Raw genomic sequence first — 20,794 nt, forward strand, 5'->3', positions numbered from 1 at the left:
ATATACGTATATATGGTCTCCATAGTATAGGGTATCCTACGGGGCACCGTACGAATGCATTGTATGTATACAATATACCTATATATATATATAATATATATATATATATATATAGGTATATAATATATACGGCGTCTTTAAATGATAAATATACATGGGTCATTCCACCAAATAAAATTATTTTTACGGGGTGACCCTCGTCGATTTGGTTCAAACTTTGTGGAGTCGTTATATATATTAAAAAAAAAATTCTCTGAAAATTTGAGCGTTTTATATGCAGCTGTTTCAAAGTTATGATTTTTTGAATTTTAAAAAAATTTTTGTTTTCAACTTTTTCATTCATTTTTTTGAAGGAAAAAATTTAAAAAAAAAAATGAGCACATAACAGTTTTTCGTAGGAAAAATTCTCAGCTTTCCAATAAAAATATCCATTTTTTATTTTATGTTACAGAAAACATACATACATACATACATACATACATACATATATAAATTTTTTAACGAATGGTATTTTTGAATTCTACTCAACTAATTATGATAGTTTATGACAAAATCCCTTGAAAAATCGACCATGAGGACCAATACAATAGTTAGATTTTTAAAAAAATCTACCTAAAAATTGAAAAAATTTTTATTTGCCATATTGTTGAAGGTTGCTGTTTTTGTAATTTGTTTATGTTCTAGAAAAAAATTAAAATAAAAAAAAAATTATCAAACAAACAAATGAATAAATTGTTGACAACAAAAATTTTATTGTTGCTATTATATTTAGAAATGCAAATTATGATTTAAAAAAAAAAACGATTCCCCAATGAAAAAACCGATTATAAACAATAAGATATAGTTTTTAAGAAAATTTTGTTTTTTGAAATCATACTTTCCTTACGCTAACAATATGGTGAAAAAAAATTTTTCAAAAATATTTAATTAATCCATTTGTTTATAAAAAATTTATAAACAAATGGCAAGAAAAAATTTGAAAAGTAATCATATAATGCCTAACAAGAACATGAAATCAGTAATAGCTTAAAATTAAAAAAAAAATTATTTAACATACATTATTTTAATTTTTAATTTTTTTGGGTAGTTCAAAAATTAATAATTAATAAAATCAAAATATTGTATAAACCCGATGAAATAAGATTTTGTCTAATCATATATGATCATGCATAATTGTCTATATATGATCAAATCCAAAAATTGGCCAGGTCTGATCATCCATAACTTGATATGTTTATACATGATCATATATGATTATTTATAATCATGCATGAACGAATATAGTCATTTTTAGAATCTCATTTAGAATATCTGTAAATTATTAATTAAGTAGTTTAATTAGGATTTATCGTCTTCGTCAATATCAAAATAATATATTTCGGTAAATTTTTTTTTTCTTTCAGTATTCATTTACTCTGAATACCCTCTGGTTTGAGTATGTATTCACTCTGATCCCACTCTGATCCCACTCTGGAAACATTCTGGAAACACTTTGGTATCAGTTTGTGTTCAATGTGGATGCATAACGGTGTCAGTATGTATCCACTCTGGATACTTTCTGGAAACACTTTGGATTTACTCCATATCCGCTCTGGAAATACTCTGGGTTCACTCTCAGAAAAGGGCACAAAACCATTCTGGAAATACTCTGGAGTCCGTATGGTTGCATCGTGTTACCAGAATATTTCGAGAGTGTATCCAGAATGTTTTTAATGTCGCAAGAGTGGTTTTTAAACATTCCAAAATCACTTCTGTAAGTATAATTAAGCGTCACTTTAAATTTTTTTGATAAACTTTTACAAAAATCAATTGTCAGTTGAAAAATATTAATGACGTTTATTCTATGATAAAAACTATTAAAAATTTGTATTTTTCTTTTGTCTCCAATAAACATGTAAAATTCAACTTTTCTTCATGTAAATTACTTACAAAAAAAATTCAACTTAATCAAATTCGTTTAAAATCCAGAAATTTTCTTTTTTTACCTTTTTTAGGGGGTACCTTACTTTGCCCGCAGAAATGAAAAATTTTTTTTTTCAACGGTAACTGAAAATTTCTTCTATTTACTTTGAATATCATTAAAAAAAAAAAGATTTAGCGAATTTGAGTCCTCGAAAACTTGGTATTTCCTTAAGTACCCCCTTTTGCCCCTCCCTCCCCTATATATATATTAGGGTGGCCCAAAAAAATCGACTATTTTTTTTTTTTGATCTCGCATGGAAATTTGTTGGTTTACGATGTTTTAAGAAGTCTCTCCAAAAATCAGCTCGATAAAAAATTTTCAAGAGGTCGCTCACGAATTTTGAAAATATCAAAAAAGATGGAAATTCGGATTTTTATTTCTAAATTTTTTTCTTTCTCGTGGCAGCAATAGTTTTGTTATATTTATTTTATGTTATGTTATATTTATGAAATCAAGACTACCCTGAAAATTTGAGCCCAAAATTCAAATATTTAAACGGCGCTCAAGAATTTTGAATATTAACTGATAATATGTAACTAATGCTTTGAATTAGTTTTTGTATTTTTTTATAACTCAATTATTGTCATTTCACTTCAATATAACTTTTGCATAACCGAAAATATACAGGACAGTCTTAAACAATAAAATTGGGTAAGTTTTGAATAAGCAAAAAAACCTAAAAATTGAATTGAAAAATAAAAAGGTATGTAAATAACTTATTATTTCTATTTCTCGGGTTGTATTTTTATTCATTATGATACAAATTGATGGTGAAAAAATTGAGAAGCTTTATTATTAATATTCAAGGGTCGCTCGAAAACATCCAAGAGACAGTACTCGGAAACATTAAAAATTCTTGAGCGTCGTTTAAATATTTCACTTTTGGGCTGAAATTTTCAGGGTAGTCATGATTTCATAAATATTAACTATAGCTGCCACGAGAAAGAAGAAATTTAAAACAAAAAAATCCGAATTTCGATCATTTTTGATATTTTCAAAATTCGTGAGCGACCTTCTGAAATTTCTTTATCGAGCTGATTTTTGGGAGAGGCTTCTTAAAACATCTTGAATCAACAAATTTTCATAAGAGACTCAAAAAAAAAAAATTGTCGGTTTTTTTGGGCCACCCTAATATATATATAGGGGCATCTTATGGACGTTATGCCGCATCAGTGTTGATTCGAGGGACCTTTAGTGCGAATCGAATAGTGATAAAAGTTTTTGCGCGCTGAAAATAAAATTGCCTATTTCGTGCAGTGTCGCGTTAACTTTTCCGATAGCTACGTCATCGGAAATAGTTTCGAGGATTAAGCCAGAGAGTCAGCCGAACATTCCTGAGTGACGAGTCATCGCTGGATACGTAGAAAAATTAAAATAATATAATTTTAAGTGCAGGTGATATTATTATTTGGAATATTATTTTTATATTTTATATTTCAAAATGTACGCATCCGCCGCAGAGGAACTCGCTGCTTTGCGTAAGCAACTTGCACTGTTGACTGCCGAGTATAGCGAAATGCTTGCTCAGGAGCAACTTCCAAATACACGATCCAGAGCATACCAACACCGTCGTCCTCGGAAAGTTAAAAAATTCGACTATTGCTGGTATCATTTCAAGCATGGTAAAAATGCCCGATCATGCGCACCCGGCTGTAAATGGCAGGGAAATGCCAACGAGAATCACTAGCGGCGGAGAGTGATTCTCAATCGATTTCACGCCGATTATTTATTAAGGATCGAGTCACTGGGACCGAGTTTCTCGTGGACACTGGCTCTGATTTATCAGTTTTTCCTCGCGGCTCGATGAAATCGCAAACAACTCCCATAGGTTATCAGCTTTATGCCGCAAACGGCACGATTATCGAAATCTATGGTTTATCATTAAAAACACTGAATCTCGGACTGCGTCGAGATTTCACGTGGAATTCTATTGTTGCCGATGTCACCAAACCGATACTTGGGGCTGATTTTTTGAGTCATTATGACTTGTTAGTCAACCTCAAACGCAAATGCTTACGCGACGGCATTACAGGTTTGACATCATCCGGTTATTTCCACGCAACAACAGCATTGGACAAAATCAAGGCTGTGGATGGTGATTCCGTTTATATGAAACTGCTACATGAGTTCGCCGATATCACACGACCTGATCCGTCCGACAATAAGAATAGGAAACATTCAACGGTGCATCATATTCGTACAACACCTGGTCCACCTGTTTCTAGCAAAGCTCGTCGCTTATCGCCGGACAAATTAAAAATTGCTCAAGACGAGTTCCTTAAAATGATTGAGCAAGGGATTTGTCGGCCATCGCAGAGTGCTTGGTCCTCGCCATTACACATGGTCCAGAAAAAGGACGGTGGATGGAGACCATGTGGCGATTATCGTCCATTAAATGACCGTACTCTTATTGATAAATATGCGCTTTGATATATGGATGATTTTGCTGCGTATTTACATGGGAAACGAATCTTTTCTGTCGTTGATTTTACCAAAGCTTTCCTCCAACTTCGAGTAGCTCCAGAAGATGTCGAGAAAACAGCTATTATCACTCCGTTTGGCTTGTTTGAGTTTTCATACATGACTTTTGGACTCAAAAATGCAGCACAGACGTTCCAGAGATTTATCGACGAAATCACCTGTGATCTGGATTTCGTATTTCCATATATCGACGATATACTACTCGCATCCAAAGACGAACAGGAGCATTTAAAATACCTCAAGATATTATTTCAACGTCTTCGTGATTATGGACTAGTAATAAACGTTCCGAAGTACCAGCTAGGCAAAACCGAAGTTAAATTCCTCGGTTATTCAATCAACGAACACGGCATTAAACCATTGCCGGAAAAAGTTGAGGCTATCGTTAATCTCCAGCCTCCAAAAGCCGTTAAAGCACTTCGTGGATTCCTAGACACAATTAATTTCTACAAAAAGTTCATTAAGAACGCTGCAGAAATTTTAGCGCCGCTAAATAAAGTACTGGAAGGACCGAAAATCAAAGGATCGCATCCTGCCAACTGGACAGCCGATTTGCAAATCGCTTTTGATGCCGCTAAATGATCTCTCGCTGATGCAACACTTCTCGTGCATCCAAGAACCGACGTGTATTGGGCAGTTTTTACCGATGCATCAGAAATCGGGATCGGTGCCGTCCTCCAGCAACGCTTAAACAACGGCTGGCAGCCGCTGGCTTTCTTTAGCCGGAAATTACAGCTGTCGATCCAAAAATTGTCGACTTATGATCGAGAACTACACGTGATCTACGAAGCCGTGAGACATTTCCGGCATATTTTCGAAGGCCGACACCTAACGATCTACACAGACCACAAACGGCTTCAACACGCATTTAAACAGCGTACGGAGAGAGCTTCACCATGGCAATTCCGCCGTTTGGATTTCATCGGTCAATTTACGACTGACATTAGACATGTGTCGGGCAACGACAATATTGTCGCTGACACACTGTCACAAGTCGAAGCAGTGTCTACTGCCATTACATCAGAAGAACTTGCCGATGCACAGAAGCAAGATCTCGAGCTTCAACGATTGCTGCAACAGACAACCGCGTTGCTGCGTCGACGAATCAATTTTGACAACGGTTTAGCATTGTACTGTGACATTGCGTCAGGTATGGTGCTATAACGTTCCTTACTATTCGTCACAACCCACGGCGGAGTGTGGTGTGTGCAGAATAGCCGTTATGGTCCACCAATGGTAAAACTGAAAATAAAAATAATAAACGAAACCAAAAATGTCCTTTGGAGATGCCCACGATCCCACTGGACACTCAGCTCTTCTCAGGCTGGGTTAGAAACCGAATTGGGCGCCAGTTCGTGTACCCCACGAACAAAATAACAAATAAACAATAAATAAGAAAATGAAATGAAAAATGAAATAATAAAATATAATCAGAGAGCAGTTTTCAGGTATTGGAAAAGGAAAGCAAGAAAGAGATAGTTTGCGATAAATAAATAATAATAAATTTTGATTATATCCCGGGTTGGTAGCCATTTAACCCGATATAGTTTAATTTATAATGTTTCAGCGGGTATATATAATAATTAAACAATAGTATAAATAATAATATTTCACTTCACAATAATTTCTTGACCACTGGTCAAGTACGCAAAATAATAATTATATAAAAAAAATGTTTGTCTTGCTATCACTCGCACGTGATAGCTAATAAATATAAATAATTAATAATAATAATTTCTATGCGCACAATATATATTTATCACAATATTTACCACCGAATACGCAAAAGAATACTAATACTTTGATCACTTGTAACTATTTACTACCAATAATAATAGCTGATAATTATGTTACGTCCTGGTTGATGTTTTGGCGCTGGCGTAGTTGAGCGGTCGATTTAAATTGGACGTGATGGAAACTTACACATAATTATAAATAATAATTAAGTATGGGTTGAACAGCCACCATTTGGTGGTTGAAATAAACTGGTTATATTTATTTGTTATTAAATATATTATCTGGATCTGTTTTATTCAATGAATAAAGAGATAGTTGGAGAATTTGTGAAACGTAAAATTCTGGTGTCATAATATTGTTAAGCTATTCTTAACAATAGCTTCGAGGATGTAAGAACGAAGTTGAGGTTTTAATATTGAGCCTGACTGCTCTCTATGATTCTATATCTCAGACTGACTTCTCTTGATCGAGAAAAACTAGAGTAACTCTTATCAATACGTTTGGGCATCAGACCCGCGCATCGAGTCATATGGAGGGGTCATTCGAGATAACGCATGTTCTCGAATGATCCATTCTAATATTTATTGAAAATACTTAGTTCTCACGATCTCTCCACTTTTGTTACTAACAAATGAGTCACTTATCTATTAACAAAAGCTATCTTAAACAAAATAGATATTTGTGCAGCTGCACGTCTCGAGGATTAACTCGAGGCGTCAGCGCTTATTTATATTTGATAAAATATAGAAAAATAAGTTTATCAATTATTACTCATATCCTTAACGTTCAAATGTCTTAAATAATATTATTCTATTATATTATTTTATATGATTAATTAATTATTATTGGAATTACTAGATTATCGATATTCGATATAATTAGTTAGGTTTCAGGTCGGTAATTAAGGAAGTAAAAGCCTACGTCATCTGCCATACAGGCTGGGACGTAACAATTATTGTAAATAGTTACAACAAATGATCACCAGTGTGTTAAAATAATAATCCAATACTTGTACAATAATCAACGCAAAATAATACGGAATGATCACAAAATAATAATTACTAGTGTAAATATTTAACGCAAAATAATTGATCACTGATAACTATATGAAATATTCAACTCAAAATAATAAATACTGATCACAAATAATAATTTACATACGAATAGATATTTACCGCAAACTAATAAATAAACCAAATAATATTATCGCATTAAATCAGAATATTTTTCCAGATAATAACTAATTTATTGTAAATATCTACCGCAACTAAAATAAAACGTTCCCAATAATACTCAAAATTATAAATAATAAATGTAAATATTTTTTAATATTTACCGCCAAAACATATGAACACTCCCCAATAATTAATCAACAAATAAAATGATAATTATTAGGTTTCCAACTTTTGGATAAAAATTTCCGCTGGGACAAACAAGTACGCAAGTATATATATATATATATATATATATGTATTGGAATCTACTATAAGTATTGCTCTTTCTCTCACTCACATGTGAGATATATACGAATGGCCACCAACGCGGGACAAATTACACGCCAATGTATATAGCACACAGGTACTTACAGTCTCCGTTGTAATATAAAATGCGTACAGGTTCCATTGGTCTCAATTATTAATTTGGCAATAATTATTGCGACAACTCAAATCAACTCTGATTGCCAAGTGTCCCATACACTTTATAAATTTCAATAATTGCCAAATGGCGTCCCAACAAAGAAAAATTTTACGGCAACAGCAACACACCTTGCTCTTACAATTGCTTATCCACGTCTGGCCATGGCAGCACGTGAATCCCATGCCGGCACCTCAGCCGGCGCCATCTTATAATGTTTTCTCCTTTCAACCAATGGAGAAATATACCTGTCGCATGTTAATTTGCTCATTTACACCAACATGATGCATGACTTGTTTGGCATATAATTTGTCCATTCCCGACATTAAATGACTATTCCCATATTTCAGAGCCACTTAATAATATAATTTTATAAATAAATCTCACATTGTTTTATTTATAAGCCCCGTAAATTTATTTATAATAAATAAATTTTCTAAGGCCAACTGTTGCGTCGCCGCGCATGCGTCAACCAACCAAAATAATAATAATAGTAATTAAATAATTCAAATAAATAAATACGCAATTATTTATCCCAGCGTATATAAAACCCATTTTACCGTTTATAACATTCAGTAAATTTTACTGAGTTGAACGCAATTTTTACCTAGGAAATTAGACAAATAATAGAAACACAGTAAATAAAATAAGATAATACATAAAATAATAATAATAATAGTAATATAATAATAATAATATATGAGACGTGTTGAGCAGCGTGTGCTGCCGTCTGTTGCCCCTCTCCAACCTAATGCGAAGATGCCGCGATATTTAAATATCGTGACAGTGCGACCATACGTTCCAGGACCGCTGAGAAAGAAAGTGTTCGATTCACTACACACGCTAGCTCACCCTGGAATCAAAGGATCATTGAAAATGATTTCTAAACGATCCCTGATTAAAAGAAATGATTAAAAATGATTTCACACGTTAAATGTCCATAAGAGACAGGATTAGAAATGATTTGAAGGATTAAAAAGTATTTAAAATGATTAAAAAACAAATCATTTTAAATACTTTTTAATCATTTTTTTTAATCAGGGATACGTCTGGCCGTCGATTAATAAAGACTGCCGTGAATGGGCAAAATCCTGCATCGATTGCCAGAAAAATAAAATTCAGAGACACGTGTCATCGCCGATCGCCAGTTTTGAACCTCCAACTGAACGATTCGAGCACATACACATCGACTTAGTGTCTTTAAAAACATCAAGAGGCTTTAACCAGTGCTTAACGATCATCGACCGAATCTTGAGGTTTCCTGAGGCTGTCCCGTTATCTAATGGAACCGCAGAAACGATAGCACATGCACTATCGCTGCACTGAATTTCACGCCACGGAGTACCGAAACGCATTACTTCGGATCAAGGTCCGCAATTCGAATCGTCGTTATTCCAATCGTTGATGAAAATGTACGGAACAAAACACTTACATACCACGCCGTATCACCCGCAAGCCAACGGTCTCGTCGAACGTTAACATCGTCAGCTGAAATCAGCACTTTTGTGTCACCAAGAGTCATGGTATGACGCATTACCAGCCGTTTTGCTCGGCTTACGCGCTGCCTGGAAAGACGACATACAGACGACACCGGCTGAATTAGTGTACGGTGAGCCAATGCGTTTACCTGGTGAGTTACTCACTCCCAGTAACAAAACTTCACCTCATGATATCATTAACACATTAAAACTTCATTTTAATTCATTGGCACCGGCCGAAATGTCGCGTCACGGCAAGCATTCTGTTTTCTGTTTCAGGAACCTTAGTACTTGCAGCCACGTACTGGTACGGAATGACCAGGTTGGACCATCTTTCTCGCCGCCGTACGAGGGTCCATATCGTGTAATAACCCGACACGATAGATACTTCATCGTTGATTTTCGTGGACGACAAATCGCGATTTCTGTGGACAGATTAAAGCCGGTCTACGAGGCAAATTCAGTCGACACGACGACGATAATAACAAACTCTTAGCCGAATAACACAGAAACCGAGACCGTAAAACGCCGAGTCTGGTTGAATATTTAAAAATTTACGCGATTTAATAATTTTTTTTCACATAAAAGTTTTTTTTTAAAAGTAAAAATTCACTACTTTATAATATTCATCCATTTAATTATTTATTTATTCATATCATTTGTAAATATTCCATTACTTTAATTATCGTGTTTAAATTAAAAAAAAAAAAAAAGGGAGTTCTGTAGCGTTGCTACTAGATGACGCGATCGATAAAATTCGACAGTTTCCGTCGAACATCGATTTATTCATTTATCGATCTCTACCACATTGGTGGGGACAATTAGTAATAGACCGTGGGATTGTACACACGCATCCAGATTTCTTTTCTTTTTACTGTATACTTACAATCACTGTGTTACTTACGTTTATTTAAATAAAACATTTGTTTAAATTAATTAGTTGGTTTTAATAATTTATATTATCACCTCAACCACTAAATATATATATGTATATATATATTAGACTGATTCAAAAAAATCGACTAATTTTTTTTTCTTCATTATATCGAAAATATTGTTGGAAATGACAAAAAAAATTACTGTGAAAGTTTGAGCTCTTAATATTAATATTAACAACTCCCGCATCGCAATTTTCTATTTCCCGTTTAAATAACATGGGAAAATTTATTTTTTAAGGTTTGGAATTTTGTAGCTCATGGTGGGCCCAATACTTTTCAATGTTCAAGACATATCCTTATGGGAAATTTGACGCTCTACAAAAACGGTCTCTTATAATTTTTCGATATTTTTATTTCTTCAAAAGTAATTCGAAGTTGAAGTTAGATTGACGATAAATTTTTACTTTTTTTAAAATTTTTGACGCAACCATCAACTTTATTCGAAAATTTTAAAGGACATTTTTTGTAGAGCATTTTATTTCCTACAACTTATCTCGGAAAATATTTTTGATATTTCTCACAGGTCGTAAGTTATGCACAATTAACTGAAAATTTAATATAATTAATTTTAGTCAACAAAATTTAGATTATTTTAGAAAATTTTCAGTTAATTAAGCATAACTTACAACCTATGAGAAATATCGAAAATTTTCTCTAAAATAAGTTGTAGGAAATAAAAAGCTCTACACAAAATGTCCTTTAAAATTTTCGAATAAAGTTGATGGTTGCGTCAAAAATTTTAAAAAATGTAAAAATTTATCGTCAATCTAACTTCAACTTCGAATTACTTTTGAAGAAATAAAAATATCGAAAAATTATAAGAGACCGTTTTTGTAGAGCGTCAAATTTCCCATAAGGATATGTCTTGAACATTGAAAAGTATTGGGCCCACCATGAGCTACAAAATTCCAAACCTTAAAAAATAAATTTTCCCATGTTATTTAAACGGGAAATAGAAAATTGCGATGCGGGAGTTGTTAATATTAATATTAAGAGCTCAAACTTTCACAGTAATTTTTTTTCGTCATTTCCAACAATATTTTCGATATAATGAAGAAAAAAAGAATTAGTCGATTTTTTTGAATCAGTCTAATATATATGGGGCATTCCATACCAAATCAGCCACTTCTTGAGGTCACCCCCTCCGATATTTTTGAAAAATTTATATGTTTTGGAGGCTGATTAAAAACGCTCTCATGAATTTTTTCAAATTTTTTTGACTACTCGTTTCCGAGATACCGATTTTTTTCAAAATACGAGGTTTTTTTTTTGAAACGGTTATAACTTCGCGAAAAGTACACCAATCGAATCGTTTTTTTCTTCAAAATCTTCGTTTTAGAATGTTCTTTCAAGAAAAAGACACGTTTTTATTCTTAATCAATTCCTTCATCGTTTATTTTAAGTTTGAAGCAAAAAAAATGTTTTTTGGAAATGTATGCCTCCTCCGATTTTTTTGAAAAAATTCTCAAAAAAACTTGGATGAATTCAGAAAATTTTGAGACCAATCCGATCGTGGACAAACAATTCGTTCTATTTCTTTTCTTAATTCGAAAAAAGTTTTTTTCCCTAAATATTGTTTTTCGACTTAATTTGACCGATGAACATTCTCAGATCGGTCTATTTAGATGCTATGATTTTTTTCTAAATACTGTGCCGTTCGGAGTATACTATTTTTGGAAGTTTTTCTGCTTATTCAATAACTAAATTTTAAAAATCAACTAAGAACTACTTATGAGTTATCTTTATGACCTAGGAGAAGTGGTACGTGGCCTTATTGGGACGATAGCCAATAAGGAACAAAAAATACCCAGGAAAGGATAGTAAATGAAATTGATCCGAATTTAAACCCCAAAGTAATAAACAAAGTTTACTTTTTTTGACGATTAAACAATTTGTGAATTTCAAATTCAGTTGAATTTGAGTATTGTTTTACAAGTAAACTTCCATCTTCATTTGTATCACACAATTAAGTTTTTGAGTTCCTTTCGTAATTGCTGTTATATACAAACTTCATTGAGAATTTAAAAAAAAAAATCGGAGGGGGCATACATTTCCAAAAAACATTTTTTTTGCTTCAAACTTAAAATAAACAATGAAGGAATTGATTAAGAATAAAAACGTGTCTTTTTCTTGAAAGAACATTCAAAAACGAAGATTTTGAAAAAAAAAAAAAACGATCTGATTGGTGTACTTTTCGCGAAGTTATAACCGTTTAAAAAAAAAACCTCGTATTTTGAAAAAAATTGGTATCTCGGAAACGAGTAGTCAAAAAAATTTGAAAAAATTCATGAGAGCGTTTTTAATCAGCCTCCAAAACATATAAATTTTTCAAAAATATCGGAGGGGGTGACCTCAAAAAGTGGCCGATTTGGTATGGAATGCCCCATATACATTCTTCTGTACCGTCCGCAACGATCGGAGGACTCAAGGGTGTCCCCACCACGCTCTGGGCTCTACCACCACTTTATGGTGGAGGGGGCTATAGTTGCACCATACTACTCTCTAGTCAATCCTCCAATCGCTGGTGACTCACGCTGACATTTACGTGCTCCGACGTTGCAACTGCACATAAGATTATCACAGCCAAGAAGAAAATAAGAGTACTGAAGTGGACCTATGTTATGCACTGTCCTGCCAATGAACCCCTTGGGTTGCCAGGATTCTACAAAGACGACTTCAACATCTACATCAATGAGCTTATGTCTAGTCGTACGTTCAAACTCCTCAGCTCGGCTAAGAAGGTGTTGAAACCCGCTGGTTTTAAATATGTCTGGGCCAAACACGACTCAGTTTTTGCTAAGGTTGATGACAACGCCTTAATTCATGTCATCTCTACTCAAGAGGAGTAGAGAAGCTCAAGAAACTTGAGTCAAAAAACTGTTAACAAAAAAAGTATCAAGTCAAGTCTCAGTTCCTGTGAATGCTGCCAAAAAATTCCTGCTGCGTGCCTGCTGTCTCAATATAAATTCGCTTAGAGCAAACATTGGTGTGCTTCAACAATACCTTGATGGCGAGCCTTTGTTCCACGTTATAGCGCTGACTGAGACCTGGCTCAGTGACTCCATAGCCAACATCAACATTCCGGATTACTGTGTCGTTAGAAACGACCGGAACTCGCGTGGGGGCAGTGTAGCTTTATACTATCACCAATCTTTACACTTATCAATCATCCTCAAGCCACCGATCGTCTGGAACAGTCAACCAGGTACCTCAGAATACTTGCTAGCAAAGCTGCACATAAAAGGGACTCAATCAGTATTTGTTGCGGTCGTGTATCGGCCACCTCATGCTCCCTTCACTTTACCCAACGATCTGGCGACTACCATTGCTTCAGCTATGGAAGGTTTTAGTCATAAACTCATTCTTGGGGATTTTAACGCAGACCAATTGCTTCCTTCCTGGTGATGATGCTGATTACATTAAATCCTTTATGAACGCAAAGTCACTTAGGCTTGTGCAACATGGTTATTCCCATACCACCAAAAGTTCTCAGACCTGGTTAGATCTTTTGTAACGGGGTAAATTTAATAAATTATAATAATTTAAAATTTAAATTTGAATAAATTTCCCGCGGTTGGTCAATGACCCAATAACCATAAACCCCGTGATCTAGTTTATCGACTTGTCACCGGGAGCGCCAATTTTGGAGGCTCGTCCTCCAGAACCAATTAGAATTAATCAAGTGGGAAGGCACCCGATAATTGCCGAAAGGTCACGAACTGACACTTTTATTAGTGCGTGCACGAGGTGAAAACAGACACAGTTGGACGGACCGGCGTTGCGATCAGACGCAAATCCAAACCACAAAAATTCAGGTAATTATATATATTCTGGAGAGGTACTCGTGGAACCTTCTAGAAGCAATAATTCAATTAAATTAACAAATCGTGTATCCAGCCGGTAGCCGATACACTACAATTATTATTACTTATTTGTATTGAACTATCCACAGATACCTATATAAATTGAGGCGAGATAGAGTTGAGGAGAAGCGAATTATTGGGAAAAGAACGTGTCAACGGAAATCGGCAGAAGGACTGGAGAGACAAGGGAAGCCACGAGCAATTGGATAGAGGAAAGAAAATTACAAAGAGGTAAATAAATCGTCGGCCGGTTGCCACAATTTATTAATCAATTAATTAATTAATAATTAAGAGGTTCGTGGGCAGTCACCATTTCCGGTTGATTAAAATAAATTACGAATTCTCGGCAGGAAGGCCAGAATTCATTAACAATTAAAATTAAAATAAAAGGTCAAATTTCTCGGCAGGAGGGCCAGAAATTTATAACAATAAAATCTAGTTAATAAGAAAATATAATCAGTAAATTAATAATTTTATTTAGTAATAATATTATACAATTATAAAATTCAAAAGACTGAAAGAAAGTAGAAGTGCTGTGAATTAGTGATAAAAGATAAATTAAGATAAGTAATAAAATTTATCAGTAATCTGATGTCAGTCATAATTGTAAAATTAAAATTGTTGATGAAAATAGAGAAAGATAGCGTCTGTCGCGGGCAGCAGTTTTTCCGGTGTCAGTAAATTCACACTCAACAACTTGATATTCGAAAAACTGAAAATATAAAAGTATGAAAGAAATAAAATTACAGTCGGGAGATTTTTGAGTATAAAATAATAAAATTACAATCGTGGAAATTTTGAGGAAAGAAATAAAATTATTGTTGTGGAATTTTTGAGGATAAAAATTTTTGAAAGAAATAAAATTATTGTTGGGGAAATTTTAATGATAAAATTTTAAAATAAAATAAAATCATAGTTATGGAAATCTAAGTAAAAGTTTTGGAATAAATCAAAATTGAGATTAATTAAAAGTGCGAGTGAAATTAATCGGTAAAATAATAAATTATAAACGCGTGTGTGAGTGTGATACAGTCCTGGGGACTCGAATGCAAAACGTGTGTGTGTGTGTGAGAGAAAATTAAGTTTCCTGTGGAAACGGTTTATAATAATAGATCCAGGGGATCAGGCAAGTTGCCATTTCGTTATAAAGTCCAGGGGACTAGGTTATAAATAAATTAAAAGATCCATGGGATCAGGCAAGTTGCCATTTTGTTATAAAGTCCAGGGGACTAGATTTTTAATTAATTAAAAGATCCAGGGGATCAGGCAGGTTGCCATTTTATATAAAGTCCAGGGGACTCATTAATAATAAGAAAAGTTTTGGTTAAATAATCATAAGAAATAAAAGTCCGGTGGACGAAATTTAGTTAAGTAGTTAATAAGAATAAAAGTCCGGTGGACAAACATTGTAAAGAATTTATAAGTGAGATAAATCCAGTGGGTAATATTATTAGTTAAAATAAATTTATAATTAATTACGTAAACAATTTGTGTAAAACAATTAATTTAATTCCTCAATTTCCTCACTATTATAATTTTCAACGACCCTGATTTATAATATTAACATCTCCGGTTCTGGAAGGCCGAGTCTTATCTTCCAGTGGCGCCCTTATTAAGATCAATTAATAAAGGGGCCAAACTTGGCAAGGTTGAGAAATACCCTGTTATACTTTGCATGGTAGATGAGTCTGACCTCATAGTTTCTTGGGGCAAATCTGAGCACCCTCTGGGTGCTGGGCATCATCTTATATAAGTGGTAATGCAGCTCGACGCTATTACAACATCAGCTAAAACGATCTTGACTCGAAAGCTCGATAACCTGTCTTCAACTAACGCCATTTTCTCACTAAAGAATATGGACTGGTCATGGAGTCAATCGTCTGGGCTTACTGTCGACCACTTCGCAGCACAACTTACTAACCAGCTTATCTCACATGTGGACACACACGCTCCTGTTCGCGCTATTACTGTAAATTCACCCGTATTTGCTCCCTGGCTTACAAGTGAGCTAAGAGACTCTGAACACCGTATCCGTGTGCTGTACAAACGCTATCAGCGTAATAGAAGATTCACTGACTTGCTGAAATATCGCTTTGAAAGAAATCTGCATCGCAACAATCTTAACCTAGCCAGGAATAAGTATTACTCCTCTAGACTAAAAGGACTTACATGTGGTGTCATGTGGCGTGAGCTGCGGAAACTTGGGCTTTTGAAGGATGATGGTACTCGGGCATTGGCTGTGGACGCGGCACTGCTCAACAAAGCGTTTGTGGCTGTCTCGCAAGCTACTGTGCAACACCTTCATTTGCCCCCAGCCGTCAAATTGGGTACGCAAACCGAGTTCTGCTTCAGTGAAATATCTACCGCCGATGTACTCAGGGCTTTCTCAGCACTAAGAACCGACACTGTTGGTGCGGATGGGCTCTCGAGGAAAATACTGTCATCACTCCTACCCCTGATTCAGGACCATGTAAAGCATCTTTATAATGCATCTCTGCGTGATGGAGTCTTTCCTGACGTTTGGAAAGGGGCCATTATCGTCCCTGTTAATAAAGAGCCCACTCCTGCTAGCGTCAGCGACTACCGACCAATTGCTTTACTTCCAGTTGGGGAAATTACTCAAGAGAATTGTGTGTAATCAAATAACGGCCTATTTAGACGACCATAATCTGCTCGATCCATTGCAGTGTGGATTTCGCGCTGGACATAGCACGCAGACTGCCTTGCTTAAGCTGCTAAATGATATAAGATTCAGTATGGACAGGCGGATGATTACCGTCCTTGTTCTCTTTGACTTCTCTAAAGCCTTCCATACAGTTGATCCTGTGTTGCTGGTGCGTAAACTCGTGGAAGTCGGGTTCTCTGGGTCTGCTGCTGACTGGATGACATCGTACCTGACTGGTAGGTCACAGGCTGTCAAGGATCCTGATGGAAATCTCACGGACTGGCTTCACACCAATATTGGCATCCCTCAAGGGTCTATCCTGGGCCCTCTGCTTTTTTCGCTCTATATCAATGATATTGGTGTGAGTATTCGGTACTGCAAGAGATTACTCTATGCTGATGACTTGCAAATCTACACGGCCTGCTACCCGCATGAAATTGAGGAGTGCACAAGGAGAATTAATGAGGACATATCTCGCATTAAGCAGTGGGCTGACTCAAAAAAGTTGCAACTAAACCGAAGTAAGACCAAGGCCATTATCTTGGGGTCCAAGCCTTTTGTCAATGCAATCAACACCCCTGAGCTGATACTGGGTTGTGATGGTATCAGCATCTCATTCGTCTCCTCCGTCCGTAACCTTGGTGTCCACATTGACTCGAAGTTAACTTTCGAAGAGCACGTGAAACATACTACTGCGAAGGTAAACTCTGCTCTCTACAGTTTATATAGTCCACGCCGTTTCACAGATCTCAGCATGCGTAAAACTTTAGTCAATGCCTTCATATTTCCGCACTCCAACTATTGCTCAGCTGTGTTAATAGATCTGGGTACTGTCTTGAACACCAAACTACAAAGGCTGATCAACAAAAAAGTGAGATATGTGCATGGCTTGCCATGGGACTCGCCAATCTCACAGACTAGAATTGATTTGGGGTGGTTGACGGTCGGTTAGGTTAGGGATCGTGCCGTCGTCACTGCGACACATAACGCTCTGCTCTATCACTGTCCAGCCTATTTAGCTGAGCTAATCTCGTTGCATACGACTATTAGGGCACTTCGAAGTACCAGCTCAGCAGCATTAATTGCGGTACTGAACCATCGAACAATAGCCTACAAAGCGGCATTTGCCGTTGCTGGCTCTACCTGTGGAACAGCTTGCCAGATGACTTAAGGCTCACTCGCAGCTCTGCCGTGTTTAAATCTGAGCTGATCTGACACTCAATCTCCAGCCACGAACTCATCTGCTGCACTCAAGAAACCTCCCAAGAAGGTATTCCCTCCTGCACAATATCCCTGTGATTTGTGCAAGGGAGATCACTTTATTGTGAGATGCACTCAATTCTCGGGACTCACTAAGGCTCAACGCATTTAAGTCGTTGTGGAGAAGCGACTGTGTGAAAATTGTTTTGGCCATCATCTACCGGATGCGTGCAATTCAACCTTTACATGCATGGTGTGTGAACAAAAACATCACACGATGATACACCTGGGACTCAACAGTGCTCAGAAACCAGCCAACGCATCCACTAAACGCACTCAATAAAGACGTCGGCTTCCACATGACGGCTCGAGCGACGCTCAATGGAACTCAATTGCACTCAACACGTCTGACACTCATCTCACTCGCACTCATCGCCCAGCAATCTTACTCGCAACTTGCCTAGTGGACTTGATCACCAAGTTAAGTACTCATCCAGTACGCATATTGCTGGACTCAGGGTCTGAATTAACATTTGTTTCAGATTCCTTGGTGAATTCAGTTAAACTCAAACGCACTCACTCATCTATTCAGATCATTGGTATTGGTGTTGCCAATGCTGGTAGAACTAAAGGTCAAGTCGCACTCAAGCTTTCATCGAGGCATTCGAACGACTCAGTCATCATCAGTGCTCACATACTAGGTGGTCTCACTACTCAACTACCATCTGTTGCATTCAACACACTTAACTGGGACCAATACAAACAACTACAATTGGCAGATCCAGCGTTCATGAGACCAGGACCAATTGATATCATCATTGGTGCCGATCATTATGGTCTTATCATTAAAGATGTACTCATTAAAAGGTCTGAAGGCCTGCCAATCGCTCAAGATACCATCTTCGGGTGGATATAACTTGGTCCAGTCATTCAACACACTCATCGACCATCTATTACTTATCATGCTGCTGTCGAGCAGTCAACTCAACAACTTCAAGACCTGCTATCACGCTTCTGGAACCAAGTAGAAATTCCAATCAGCAAAATCAAGGAACTCAACCCAGATGAAGAGGCGTGTGAAGCGCTTTTTCAACAAACTCATCGACGAGATAGTTCAGGACGATACATAGTCCGACTGCCAATCAAATCGTCACCAACTGGGAAATTTGTGCTCAGCAGCATACCGCTGTCTTATTCATCTTAAACGTCGTCTACATCATGACGATCGTTTGAAAGCACTCTACCTTGATTTTCTGAGGGAATACAAAGAACTCAACCACATGGTGGAATCAACTCAATCAACAACAAGTAAACCAGCCTACTATCTCCCTCATCATGGAGCCTTAAGGGAAAGCAGCATCACAACCAAGCTGCGAGTAGATTTCAACGGTTCAAAACCTACCAGCTCAGGTCTTTCACTCAACGATGTGCTTCACACCGGTCCAAAACTGCAACTGGACATCTTTGACGTACTCATAGGAATTCGCACTCATAAGCTCATCTTCATAACAGATATCACGAAAATGTTTAGACAGATTTTGGTCGACAAACGCGATTAATCACTTCAACAAATACTCTGGTTCAACCAACAAGGCCAAATCACTCCATATAAACTCACCACGGTCACCTACGGGACCAAACCAGCTCCATATTTGGCCGCTCGTGCTCTACTTCAATTGGTTGAAGACGAAGGACATCGATTTCCTCTTGCGATCATTCCACTCACCCACGGAAGATATGTTGATGATATCTTTGGTGGTGCTGATGACTTGAGCTCATTACAACAAGTTGCTGATCAACTTGAAGCACTCTGTAAGGCGGGCGGATTCCCTCTTGCTAAATGGGCAACCAAACATCCAAAATTACAACAGCTCAATCATGTGGAAGCGATCAAGAATCACAAATTCCAGGATTCAGACTCCAGCACCAAGATTCTGGGCATGTACTGGTCCTCACACTCATATCAGTTTTATTTCACGTCCTCACCACCATGCTCTACTCAAAAATTCACAAAAAGGATCATACTATCAGAGATTGCTCAAATCTTTGATCCTCTTGGAGTTCTCGCACCACTCATCATTCGAGCCAAGGTATTCACGCAGGAGCTTTGGCTCGAAAAGCTCAGCTGGGACACTCCATTGGCAGCCAATCATCGGCATAAATGGAGAAACTTCGAAAATGAACTCAAACTTATCTCTGAAATCAAAATTCCAAGATGGATCCACTCATCCACGTGCTCAACCACCGAAATCCATGGATTCTCGGACGCCTCACAATTGGCAATGGCAGCTGCCGTATTCATCAAAGTCCACACACCTGCTCATGGAGTTAGAGTTACGCCGCTTTGCTTTAAAACCAAGGTAGCTCCGTTAAAACGACTAACAATACCAAGGTTAGAACTCACCGCAGCTCACATGTTGGCAAAACTCATCAAATACTGCCAGAGCACTCTAAATCTCACTCAATCGCCAACATACTTGTGGACGGACTCAACAATCACTCTCACGTGGATTAAATCTCACCCGTCGCGCTGAAAGAAGTTTGTCCGGAATAGGGTGTCACAAATTCAAGATCTACTTCCAGATGGCCACTGGAATTTTATTCCGGGCACACCAAACCCAGCAGACTGTGCAACACGAGGATTGACACCTACTCAACTCCGGAATCATCAACTATAGTAGACTGGCCCACCATGGTTGCTGTAGAGTCAATCACAATTGATTTTCTTAACATTGAAATCATTTCAAAGATGATAAAGAAGAAAAATATCGAAAAAAAATTAAAAAAACCAATTTTCTTGAAAAAAAAAAATTTGAAAAAGATTTTTTTTTCAG

At 36.5% G+C, this 20,794-nt stretch overlaps 1 protein-coding gene across 1 annotated transcript; it reads left to right on the forward strand.

Moving 5' to 3' along the window:
• Nucleotides 1–3,619: 3,619 nt before the first annotated feature.
• LOC130664587 (uncharacterized) lies at nucleotides 3,620–4,393 on the forward strand. Its single transcript, XM_057464571.1, has one exon. The coding sequence runs from the start codon at nucleotides 3,620–3,622 to the stop codon at nucleotides 4,391–4,393; it is 774 nt and encodes a 257-aa protein (XP_057320554.1).
• The last annotated feature ends 16,401 nt before the right edge of the window (nucleotides 4,394–20,794 follow it).

The sequence above is a fragment of the Microplitis mediator genome, chromosome 1 (genome assembly GCF_029852145.1).
Source record: "Microplitis mediator isolate UGA2020A chromosome 1, iyMicMedi2.1, whole genome shotgun sequence".
Classification (NCBI taxonomy): Eukaryota; Metazoa; Arthropoda; class Insecta; order Hymenoptera; family Braconidae; genus Microplitis; species Microplitis mediator.

Coding starts and splice junctions, on each gene's coding strand:
- LOC130664587 (XM_057464571.1), top strand. CDS start 3,620: ATGGCAGGGAAATGCCAACGAGAATCACTAGCGGCGGAGAGTGATTCT.